The sequence below is a fragment of the Haliotis rufescens genome, unplaced genomic scaffold (assembly GCF_023055435.1).
Source record: "Haliotis rufescens isolate VD_foot unplaced genomic scaffold, xgHalRufe1.0.p SCAF_14, whole genome shotgun sequence".
NCBI lineage: Eukaryota > Metazoa > Mollusca > Gastropoda > Lepetellida > Haliotidae > Haliotis > Haliotis rufescens.
The window spans coordinates 5,807,035-5,818,966 of NW_025963824.1; the positions used below are offsets into that span (position 1 = coordinate 5,807,035).

The 11,932-nt window shown below is 40.4% G+C and overlaps 1 protein-coding gene across 2 annotated transcripts; it reads right to left on the bottom strand.

Annotated features, from left to right (window-relative positions):
* Nucleotides 1-2,665: 2,665 nt before the first annotated feature.
* LOC124140272 (mucin-2-like) lies at nucleotides 2,666-8,462 on the bottom strand. 2 transcript variants are annotated; one of them, XM_048395688.1, is made up of 4 exons: nucleotides 7,617-8,462; nucleotides 5,849-7,384; nucleotides 5,285-5,563; nucleotides 2,666-5,018 (listed from the first exon to the last, which is right to left on the bottom strand). In XM_048395688.1, the coding sequence occupies exons 2-4, from the start codon at nucleotides 6,168-6,170 to the stop codon at nucleotides 4,558-4,560; spliced, it is 1,062 nt and encodes a 353-aa protein (XP_048251645.1). In that variant the 5' UTR covers nucleotides 6,171-7,384; nucleotides 7,617-8,462; the 3' UTR covers nucleotides 2,666-4,557. The 2 variants fall into 2 exon arrangements, with proteins under 2 accessions (XP_048251645.1, XP_048251644.1); XM_048395687.1 differs by having other exon boundaries at nucleotides 5,849-8,462.
* Between the last annotated feature and the right edge of the window lie 3,470 nt (nucleotides 8,463-11,932).

The following is an 11,932-nucleotide window of genomic DNA, read 5'->3' on the forward strand; positions in this document are numbered from 1 at the left end:
GACGTATGTATAGGGTTCTATGTAAGTTGGGTTATACGGTTTTTATGATTATTTAAGATCAAAGTCTCACGAGTACGCGTCATTGTCGAGTGTGACACCGTACGATTCAGACATGGCGAGATACGTCCTGCGACATTACACGTTTTTCAGACAACTTCTTTCGTCGAACGATTACCAAGAAACCTTGAGCGATATTCGCAGCATGAACGGCGAGCAAATCAAGGGTACTAAAGCCATCGTAAAGCGATTGCTCGATGCTCGCATCCTGGTAACACGCGGTGAGAATCGTCGTTTCTTACAGCCTTATCCCCACAACCATTATTTGAGAATGTTGCGACGTATCGCTCGTCCCAACACGACGAATAGAAGCATTAAGCGAACCCTGTTAAACCATACTCCCTTGATTCAGTTTATATTCGAGTACGAACACGTCAGACAGGTCAGAGACGAAGCCCAAAGAGCTCTCCAAAGACTGGCTAGACGTCAACAACGGACACTCGTACCGAGGGCTGCATAAATAAGCCCGCACCGGTGACAGAATGTATCAGTTCAAACAAACACTCCGTGAAATATGTCCGAGAAATGTTTGCTCCCTTTCATCACACCTACCACCTTGTCCGTGATCGGGGGCACGTGTAGCGGCAAGACCTATTGGACGAAACGCCTGTTAGAGAATGCCAGTACAGTGTTTGATAAGCCACCCGACCTCATCGTGTACTGTTACGGGGTGTGGCAGGATCTGTACGCCGACGTGCAGCAATCTATTGCTAACATTCAGTTTCACGAATCTTTGCCCAGCGAAAGCCAACTACGTTTGTGGTCCGATCAGTCGAGCAAAAACATGATTCTCGTGTTAGACGATCTCATGATGGACATATGTACCAGTAAACTCATGTTAAACGTGTACACCACCTTGTCGCATCATCTGGGCATTACCGTAATCAATCTGCTACAGTCCGTCTACCCTAAAGGTCCCTGTTCACGGACGGTCAGCGTGAATACGCATATGTTCGTCTTAATGAGCAATCCCCGTTCCGCTCACGAATACAAGATTTTGGCCTCGCAAATATTTCCAGGTCAAAGCAAGTATTTTTCGGAATCTTACAAGGATGCCGTGGAAGGGAGGAAATACGGCTATTTAGTCGTGGACGCTTCGCCGTACAGTGACCCGGAATACGGACGCTTACGCACCGGCATCTTACCCGGTGAACTTTGCACCCTCTATTTTCCCAAATAAAAAGCGACAAACAAGCTTTAATCGAGTCAGTCTTACAGCAGCCGCGCTATGAGCAAGGTCTACTTTTGGACGATCGTGTGTAACCCGCCACCCTCTACCTTATCCGTAAGAGCTACCCCGCACCAGACCGAAGAGATCACCTTAAAAGAGAGCCCTACGTGGTTTTCATCGAAGGAAGCGTGCATCACATCTCTTAAAGAAGCTTGGCGGATTGGAGTGGACCAACCCGATTCATACGGCGGGCCTGTAGGTTATACGTACAAAAAGGTTCGCTTCACACCATGAGCGAGTGTATTCGAGATAACGTGGATTTTCTCCACGTACTGAGTCGGTCTAAGCCTGTACAGCGTCAAACGTTACTGTCTCATCTGTCCAAAAACCAGTTTAAGGCCATCATCACGTTGTTACATAACATTATCATCGGACACATTACCGTGACGGATCGCGAGAAAAAGACCTTGTACCGGTACAGAAAGATCATTCGGTTACTAGCCAGCAAACGGGAAGGATACAGAGCTAAAAGGGAGTTGCTGGTTTCTTTTCACTTTATATTACCACCTTGTGTGAGAGCGCTCGACAGGTATTTCGCACCCGAACATGACGAAACCCATGATCCTGTTATCTCACGAGACGTACCATCGCCTGATCCAACCTCCTCCGAAGATGGAAGCCAACCCCCCTCCAGTCCTGAAACCCCCACCAGCCCCTATGCCGCAACAGCAGCAGACTCCAGACAACACTACAACTGAGGAACCACCGGCTGAGCGGGATACGTCCATCCACGATAATATCACCTCGCCACACAACAAACTAACAGGAGGGTGTACATCAACTATGACAGCAGTGGACACGCCTGCACACCCACCTAGTGTTTTAAATCAACTGTTACAAGATGTTCGGTCGGATAAGCTTAAGGGGAAATTGGTGTCCCTGTGGCAATATCTCAACCAACAAAAAGCTCTCGGTCGCATCAATTGGAATACTAATCTCGAATTGATAAACAAACATGGACATACTATCAACCATTCCAATGTCATCGAGTTCATTCGACAGTTAGTGTTACAGAAAAATCATTACAATCTTGATGATGAATTTCAAACTTTCCTTCAACTACTAAAACTACTGCCTGCATCACAGACCTTTTTCACACAAGTAGGAAAAGGTCAGCAAAAGCGAAAATTAGCTACTATGAACAAAACAAAAAACATGTTTGTTCAAAGCAAAGTGAAATATGGTGTTCCTGGAACAAGGAAAGCAAAGCTTTTGGAAACCTTTTAGTAACAATGTTACTGAAGTTGTTGGAATGTAAATATATGTAATATTGGTTAGGTATTATGAGATGTTACTGTAAAGCAACAACTTTCTGAATAAAAGTTAAGGAATTATTCATTTGTATGTTATATATGTATGTATGTTATATGTATGTATGTTATATACATATGTATGTATGTATGTATGTATGTATGTATGTCGGATGATCTTGTACGAGTCGTTGTATTATCATTTACGAATTATCTCCCTTGGACCATACCTTCAAGATGATGTTCAGTACAAACTAGGAAAATTCAAGTCATTTTCCTGCAAGTTCAGTTTTTACACCTGTCCAAGCTGAACAACATCATGATGATATGAAACATCAGAAATTTAAACATTTAGAAAAAATAGGACATAATACTGACAGAACATTAAAGAATTTTTATTCGAATCACAGTTCCTTTTATACAAAAGTATTTCTTAAAAATCACCTTTGAGGAAAACAAAAACAAATTATCACATCCCTGATGAGTTCAAAAACTTGGAAAAAAAAAAGGTTTTCAACCGTAGCTCTAGGACTTGAACGGTCAGCAGCATCTCGATTGTACATAAATATAAAATCACATCCATGATCATGAAAAAACAAAACAACAAATTATCACATCCCTGATGAGTTCAAAAACTTGTTCATATCACATGATATATATATGGAAAAAAAAAAAGAAAAAAAAAAAAAGGTTTTCAACCGTAGCTCTAGGACTTGAATGGTCAGCAGCATCTCGATTGTACATAAATATAAAATCACATCCATGATCATAAAAAAAAACAAATTATCACATCTCTGATGAGTTCAAAAACTTGTTCATATCACATGATACATATGGAAAAAACAAAAAAGGTTTTCAATCGTAGCACCACAACATCAATGGTCAGCACCATCTCCATTATACTAGTAAGTAGTATCAATAAAGTTCTTTTAGTTATCAAGTGAACTTGTTCATATCACATGATACATATGGAAAAAACAAAAAAAGGTTTTCAATCGTAGCACCACAACATCAATGGTCAGCACCATCTCCATTATACTAGTAAGTAGTATCAATAAAGTTCTTTTAGTTATCAAGTGAACTTGTTCATATCACATGATACATATGGAAAAAACAAAAAAAGGTTTTCAATCGTAGCACCACAACATCAATGGTCAGCACCATCTCCATTATACTAGTAAGTAGTATCAATAAAGTTCTTTTAGTTATCAAGTGAACTTGTTCATATCACATGATACATATGGAAAAAACAAAAAAAGGTTTTCAATCGTAGCACCACAACATCAATGGTCAGCACCATCTCCATTATACTAGTAAGTAGTATCAATAAAGTTCTTTTAGTTATCAAGTGAACTTGTTCATATCACATGATACATATGGAAAAAACAAAAAAAAGGTTTTCAATCGTAGCACCACAACATCAATGGTCAGCACCATCTCCATTATACTAGTAAGTAGTATCAATAAAGTTCTTTTAGTTATCAAGTGAACTTGTTCATATCACATGATACATATGGAAAAAACAAAAAAAGGTTTTCAATCGTAGCACCACAACATCAATGGTCAGCACCATCTCCATTATACTAGTAAGTAGTATCAATAAAGTTCTTTTAGTTATCAAGTGAACTTGTTCATATCACATGATACATATGGAAAAAACAAAAAAAGGTTTTCAATCGTAGCACCACAACATCAATGGTCAGCACCATCTCCATTATACTAGTAAGTAGTATCAATAAAGTTCTTTTAGTTATCAAGTGAACTTGTTCATATCACATGATACATATGGAAAAAACAAAAAAAGGTTTTCAATCGTAGCACCACAACATCAATGGTCAGCACCATCTCCATTATACTAGTAAGTAGTATCAATAAAGTTCTTTTAGTTATCAAGTGAACTTGTTCATATCACATGATACATATGGAAAAAACAAAAAAAAGGTTTTCAATCGTAGCACCACAACATCAATGGTCAGCACCATCTCCATTATACTAGTAAGTAGTATCAATAAAGTTCTTTTAGTTATCAAGTGAAATTCTCCTTGTCTGATATCTTGTCAGATATCTCAGTGGGGTACGTACTGGGGGAGTTGTGGTTTCCTTGATTGGAGTTGCGGTTTCGTTCATTGAAGTTGTTGTCAAGCATTGTGCTGTAGGGACTGGAGAAGCAGTTGCAGGTAACTGGTAAACAGGTGTCCGCTGATGTGATGGGGGAGGTGATGGTGATGGTGGTGTTGGTGGTGGTGGCATATGCGGAGATAGTGGTGGTGATGGGATTTCGAAAGGTGATGGGGGGTGCAGATCATCATCAACATCAGCATCATCATCATCAACAACAGTAGTGTTAAGCGAAGGTGTGCGGGATCCGTTTACACATCTCAACAGTCGTGTAATACAGTGTCGTATTATCAGTTTAAGCACTTGCAGCAGGAAAACTAATGTCATCATGATCAACACACCAACTAATTCCTGTTGAATGACTGAAAAACCAACAGACAAAACAAAAATCTTACTTTAAGGAATGTGCTAAAGGCTTATGATGATTAATGATAAATAATACATTACATATCTGTCAATGGTATAGAACAATCTTTATATATCTTATTTTCAAATTGACTATGAAAGTTTCTATGATTAGTAACACAAATGTTACCTTTTCTTGATTTGAAGAAACAAAATAGAGCAAACAATATGGAAATTATGATTACAAACATGAAAATAGGGAGTAGGACTTTTAGTAACATACTGGAATTGGAAGATGAGATAAGATCATCCTTTGCAGTAGCTGCTGGTGTTACAGTAGTCCGTGGTGGCATTGACGATGTCATGATGGTGGTGGTGGTGGTGAGTGTCTCGGTAGCATCCGTGGCGGTAGTGGCGTCAGCAGCGGTGGGGGTTGTCATTGACGATGTCATGATGGTGGTGGTGGTGGTGAGTGTCTCGGTAGCATCCGTGGCGGAAGTGGTGACAGCAGTGGTGGGGGTTGTCATTGTCGTCGTCCTCAATGATGTCGATGGAGTGATGTCTGTTCAATAAGATAAACAATTCTAAGTATACCTTTTGTTTTCATTGTTGTATCGCAAGAACACACACACACACACACACACACACACACACACACACACACACACACACAGAGAGAGAGAGAGAGAGAGAGAGAGTTACCTACACGGTACTACCTTTAGATTAGTTTGAGAAAATCGTTTCAATCTTCAAGTGAGAAGGCTTTCATTAATAAAATTATTATCATGTGTTGCACATCTATTTATAATATAAAATTTAGTTCAATCGTGAAAAATTGGTTACTTACCGCATCTGACTCCGTTCACGTCGATGACATTCATGGGACGTATGATGTCGGAACAATCGACATCGCCCCCTCTGATTGTCATCAGATCCGGGAACAGGTTTCCTCGAATCGCCAGTTCATCGCCCCTCCCCAGCTCAATGCGGACGATACCCACGAAAGGCTTTCCGTTCATGTGAATGTACTTGACATTTGTCCTCTTGCATGATACGATCAATCCGGCACCGTTTGATTTACATGTACGTATATCCAATTCGGGTTTCTCTGTAAGTACAGAGCCGAGGGAGAACCAAACTATTAACAAACACTTAAGCATCATGACCATCTCCCTGTCGCATCCCGCGCTGGCTCACATGTGACTGATCGGCTTAAGATAAGCATGCGCAGAAGAGGCTTGCAGAACTCCGCATACAACTTTTTCATGATATTTACCCTAAGCGAACCCTATGCGGAGATGCTGACAATTAGTTTTCAACTGCTAATATAAGACAATTTTCATCTGTTCAGTTCGAATGTGATGACATTGTCTGGAAATATGTAATGAAAATCGATGATTGATGATTTTTACATGAATATGATTCGCTTCAGTTCGATGCAATAATTACTACAAGGCTAAGAAATTCAAAACATTTTTATTACACATCTAACTATGAAATATCACATGCGTTTCATTCCAGAAGATACTATGTACAACTGCATAATAATATATTATATATCTATCCACCTCAGAAGATTCTATGTACAACTGTATAATAATATATTATATATATCTCTCCATCATAGAAATCTAATCATTCGTGTCTATCAAGGTTACCATAATTATGTGAATGATATGATAAATATAGCCACTGACCCTATCCAATGTCTTCCGTGATAATACATTGATCAATTATCTTTGCTTTGAGGATAATGTGATATCAGTCCATTATTATTTGCAAAGTGACAGTCCATTTCTTTTGTCTCTCGTCAGTTAAATAAGTTTGACGAACCCACGTTTCGTCCTCGTGGAAAGGTGTCGGATCATAGCCGGCATGAACGATTCCATATTCAACCATATGTTGCTTTGCTTTTCGAAAAAGATCCTCGTGTGTCAGAGTTTTCATGACCTCATCGAAGTACCACGTGACCTCGGAGCTATAGCTCTTAGGATATAGACACGTGTGTTGTCGCTGCGAGGGATGGCTGATTTCACATCCGGGACATGGACAGTTAGTTTCTTTAATTCTTATCTCTATACCATCGCGCAGTGCCGCGACATAGTAACCATCGAGGATATGTTCAAACTCCAGCCTCTGTTTCTCAATCTTCATTTCCTTGGGGAGCGGCAACACAAAGTTATAACTCCCGAGCTGTATGCGATACGGTCCCTCTGAGACCTGGAACTGCGTCGATTTAACTAACTCCAAAGCAATTGACAGAGCCAACATTTCATCGCTATAATATCGCTCATCCTCATGGACTGTGCGTCCTCGTCGATCCGTGATGATGAAATGATATTTCGTCGATGACATCGTTGAGCTGTTGCAGTTCATGGCGGTGCTGTTGATAATAACAAAAAACAAACAAAAATATATAAAAAATAAATAAAAATAACAAAACAATACGCATTACATATTCATTCCTATATGTGTTTAAAATGTAGTGTTATAAACGACATTTGCCTTTATTTCAATTCACTGTTTCCATAGCGATATGTTATTCTATTAATTCATTCATTACTTTCCTTTATCTAGCAGTTGTTTTGTTAACGAAATGAGTATAATCGGTTAACCTGATATAGGTAAGATGTGCATCCATCGAATACATGTATACACGTGTCTTCGTGTAGGCATGCTTCTTGCAGTTCTTGACTAGTAGTCATCCGCCTGTCTGCCACTCGTCATACAGGGGATAGTGCGCGTGCTTTAAACACCATAAACCATTGACAAGGAGAGATTTGCATCGTCTTACTCGGGAGCAATGTAACCATAGGGCAAGGATGTTACCCCGTCATCGAGTATGTACCTTGTCTAAAGGAGACAACGCCACTTTCCTAACCTTCACTGTGTACAATGTGTTGTGAAAAGACCTGATTTGTTGAAAAGTAGCCCAAAACTGTTTTCTATCAAACACACATTGTTTTAACATCTCATGACGTAGGTGTTTTTTCACCCAGGTACGCTGTACACCCTTAGCACGTTTCTCCTCTAACAGTACAGTACTCTTTTCTCCTTCCTCGCTCTCGACCTCCTGCTTTACTACAAAACTGTAGCATTTACTTTTCAATCCTACAAATTCGATGATAATATTATGTGCGGTTTCTGATTTCATAAGACCCGGCTCTTTATGTCTTTCTTTACTGTACAGCGGATGAGTCTTTGGAAAATTGGATGTGTCAAACAATTCCATGTGATAGCTCATAAACAGATAAGGGTCAAGGAGGGGTTTTTCTGGCGGAGCGCTCACGGCGAATAAGAGCGAATCTGTATCAGACATACACAGTTTCACCCGACTACCGTACTGTCTAACCAAAACGTCATACCAGAAAGAATAGATTCTTCTCTTGGCATGTTCCAGTAGTGAGTGAGTGAGTTATTATTTAACGTCACATGGGCAATATTTCAGCCATATCGTGACGAGAAATTACATTTATGATACATTTATGATACATATATTTAAACTGAATAAAAAGCTGTCAACGAAGGACAGTAGAATAACTAGAATATCACAGACTTGATTTAAAACTAGTTGAGAATATTAAAAGGCAGTAAGCATTAATGAACATCACAATTTAAAATGGGCTAGAAATCGTCAGCAACTGAAGGGAGATCACCATACTGGGGACCATGGGGACTTACAGTACTTTTGCTTCCTGCATGGACCCCGGCAGGATTTATATCATCCATGTTCCAGTATACAGAAACCCACGGCGATGGGTTTGTTTAATGCGACTGAGGTGCGTTCCATTTCTACCGAAGTCAACTGTTCGGAGAAAATATTGAGACGTTTGAAATTGCACTTGGCAGTACATTTCGCCAGTATGTTAGCATCGGTCACCAAACGAATGTCCTTATACTTTCTACAGTTTTCAATCTGTTTTCCATAACACGCATTGCTCAAAAGTTTGTAAAAATCTTTCGATGCGCTGTCGCTAGCCATTTTACGTTTGTACGTGTTGATATCGATATAAGGTTTCATCCATGCATACTGAGCGAATCTGACTACGGCGTGAATATGTTTCACTCGCATTCCCAGTCTCAAGTAACACTTCAACGTTTCGAAATGAACAATGTAGTTGTTTTTGTCGTAAAGCGTGCAAAACAATTTTTTCCCGCTCGATTTAGTTTTAGATAGACCTAATTCTTTTAAAATCTCTTCACAGTACGGTGAAAATTCGTTCGATGGTATGTCTCTATGCATTGGCGCAGGAGGGAATGAAGCGAAGAAGTCGTGTAAATGCGGAGGAATTGTCAGATCGCATTCTATCACATAGCCATAGTCTCCGTCATAAGGGACAGACATCCAGTCAATGCTGTCAAACACGTCACGCTCTAAGAACTCAAACTTCCCCACGGGCAAGGGCTCTGTCATACAAGTAGCGTACAGGCTATTGACGTCGTAGTACAACAAATAACCCGTCTCTTTTGTAGGGTCGTACTCGTCCCCCATGTACACGTTGTTACTTTTGAAATAACGATGGCTGATGAAACTACATCCACCCCTGATACCCCTCTCAAAATACCCGTACAAATCGGGGGGTGTTAAGAGACGTAACTGAACACCAGTGAGCTTGAGGCAGCTCATGTTCGAGAAACCGGGCAGACTCACAAAATGAAACGGCTCGAGACCGTAGTCCTTCATGCACATAGATCGAAACATTTGCATGACGTCGCATAACAACAAGGTGTCTACCGTCACGTACAATTTCACAAAATCATTCATCGATTTCATGTCAAACGTATGCCAAAGTTGTTGTACAAAGTCATAATCTGGATCCGAAATTCCTTCCTCGCTCAGCGAAGAATAAAACTCATCTTTGGACGGTAAACATGTCTCACCCAATACCTCAAAACTGCTCAGATATTCATAACAGAACGGTAATTTTCTCGTCAAGAGGTGTACATGGTGAGGATACTGTTCATTTAAATGTTGAAAGTGCTCAATGCCTTTGTCTTTCAAGTTTTTAGTTAACTTGTCTAGGGAAGCATTCAAAAATTTATAAGAATCCAAGAACACGAGGTTGTCGACGCTGAAACTTAAAAAATTTTCAGTATTGTGACCAATACAATTTAATTCTCTGTCCGAAAAGGCTTCAACAGCCTGTAACAACAGATGTGTGTCGTACTTTTCTGCATTGTGTAGCACACAAACGACCCTCTTTCGTTGTCGATAATTGAGATTACAGTCAAAATGCGCTAACCCTCTGACCCGACCTGTTAAATGATCGTGGTCCACGACCGGCGATGACAATTCGAACCCCTCTCCGCATAACCAACAGACATCATCTATGTTTATCTCTATGCCATCATCGCGAGAGATGATGGGGTCAACTGGATTTGCATAAATTTCGTCTTGGATCCAATCGTAAGCCTCTAAAATACTCTTCATAAAATGAATACCGGCATCGGGACCGGTGTACACTTGCAAGGGTTGACAATAGTCTTGTACACGACTAATCAGTTTGTAAGCGTAGGCACAGGGAACGTGAGTTTGGAGACGATTAGAATCCGGATCGTCTTGCGGTTCGAGTACAGATTCGAAATCGGCATAAAAAATGAAATCGCATTCTTGTTCGTAGGATTTCTGACTCAAACCGTATTCGAGCAAATCGCCATCATCATCTTCACTCGGCATTGTGATTCTCTGGGTTTTTTGATTACAATAGGAAGCATGTTTTTCGAAGGCCGACTGGTTTGTAAAAGACCAAAGACATCGTCGACACACTTCACTGTTTCTTTGCGTAATAGATGATTTCACCAAACTCGCCAAGTTGGTAATTAAACAGAAATGACTCTTTCCTATATCTGTTAGTAGCAAGAGATCGATACATCGTTCGCGAGGAACATCATCCTGTTGTTTACTAATGAGAGCAGGATAAATGTAACCTGGAGTAACGTTACCGCGTTTGTCAACCACCGGTTCTTCATACCCATATACATTAATGGATACATTGTTTTGACTTTCAAATTTAGAAACCTTTTTTAAGGTCATGGGAAAGGAGATACCGTTTATATTAAACTTATCGATGTGGGGCAAGTAATGGATTTCACGTTCGCGATGAGACTCTGGCGGAGCGGGGAAAAAGTGAGCTATCACCGAATACAGAAAACACAGATCATCGCTGTTGTCTATGTTCAGTATTGATTTCTTATGTCGTTTCAATTCCGTGGGTAGATTGATGAACGATGAGCCACGAAAGGGTCTGAACCGAGTTACGGTTAGTTTGACGTTGAGCACTCTTTCAAAGTTTAGATTTGAACTCTCTCCCTCATAGTTATCTATACGTCGTAATAATGTATTGACGTGCTGGTGATATTGTTCGATCAAACTGTCACCCTCCGTACCAACTACCATCGGCGAATGAAAAAAAGGTTCCGTGTGATTCACTTGTCCATCGTCTGCTAGTTTTGAAAACTGAACGTGTAGACACAGCCCCCATTTAACAGATTTTTTTTCGTCCATTTCCCTTCTTACCACATCAATAACTCTCTCTTGTGTGGACGCTAAATACAATAAAGGGTCACTACCCTCATTAATACCGTTTGGTGTGAAGTTAAATACCCTAGCCTCACCATCAAATGCTTGACGCGCGCACCCGTGAGGTATGCTATTTTGTCTCGTGTTAGATTGTGTAACTGGTGTCTTCGTTTGCCGGCGTCCTTTAGCACGACCGCTGCCCAAAATTCCACCCCTTACCGACCTACCGTTCCTGGCGGGGCCTTTCCCTTTGCCAGAGAATGAACCGTGCTGCCGACGTTTGTGATAAGCTAGTTTGTACTTACTGCTACAGGAGAAATTGCATTGTTGACAGAAAAAAAGAGATGGGTGATGACGTCGCACATGCCATTTTAAGTAATTTAGATTGGTGTATTGTTTTCCACACTTTTC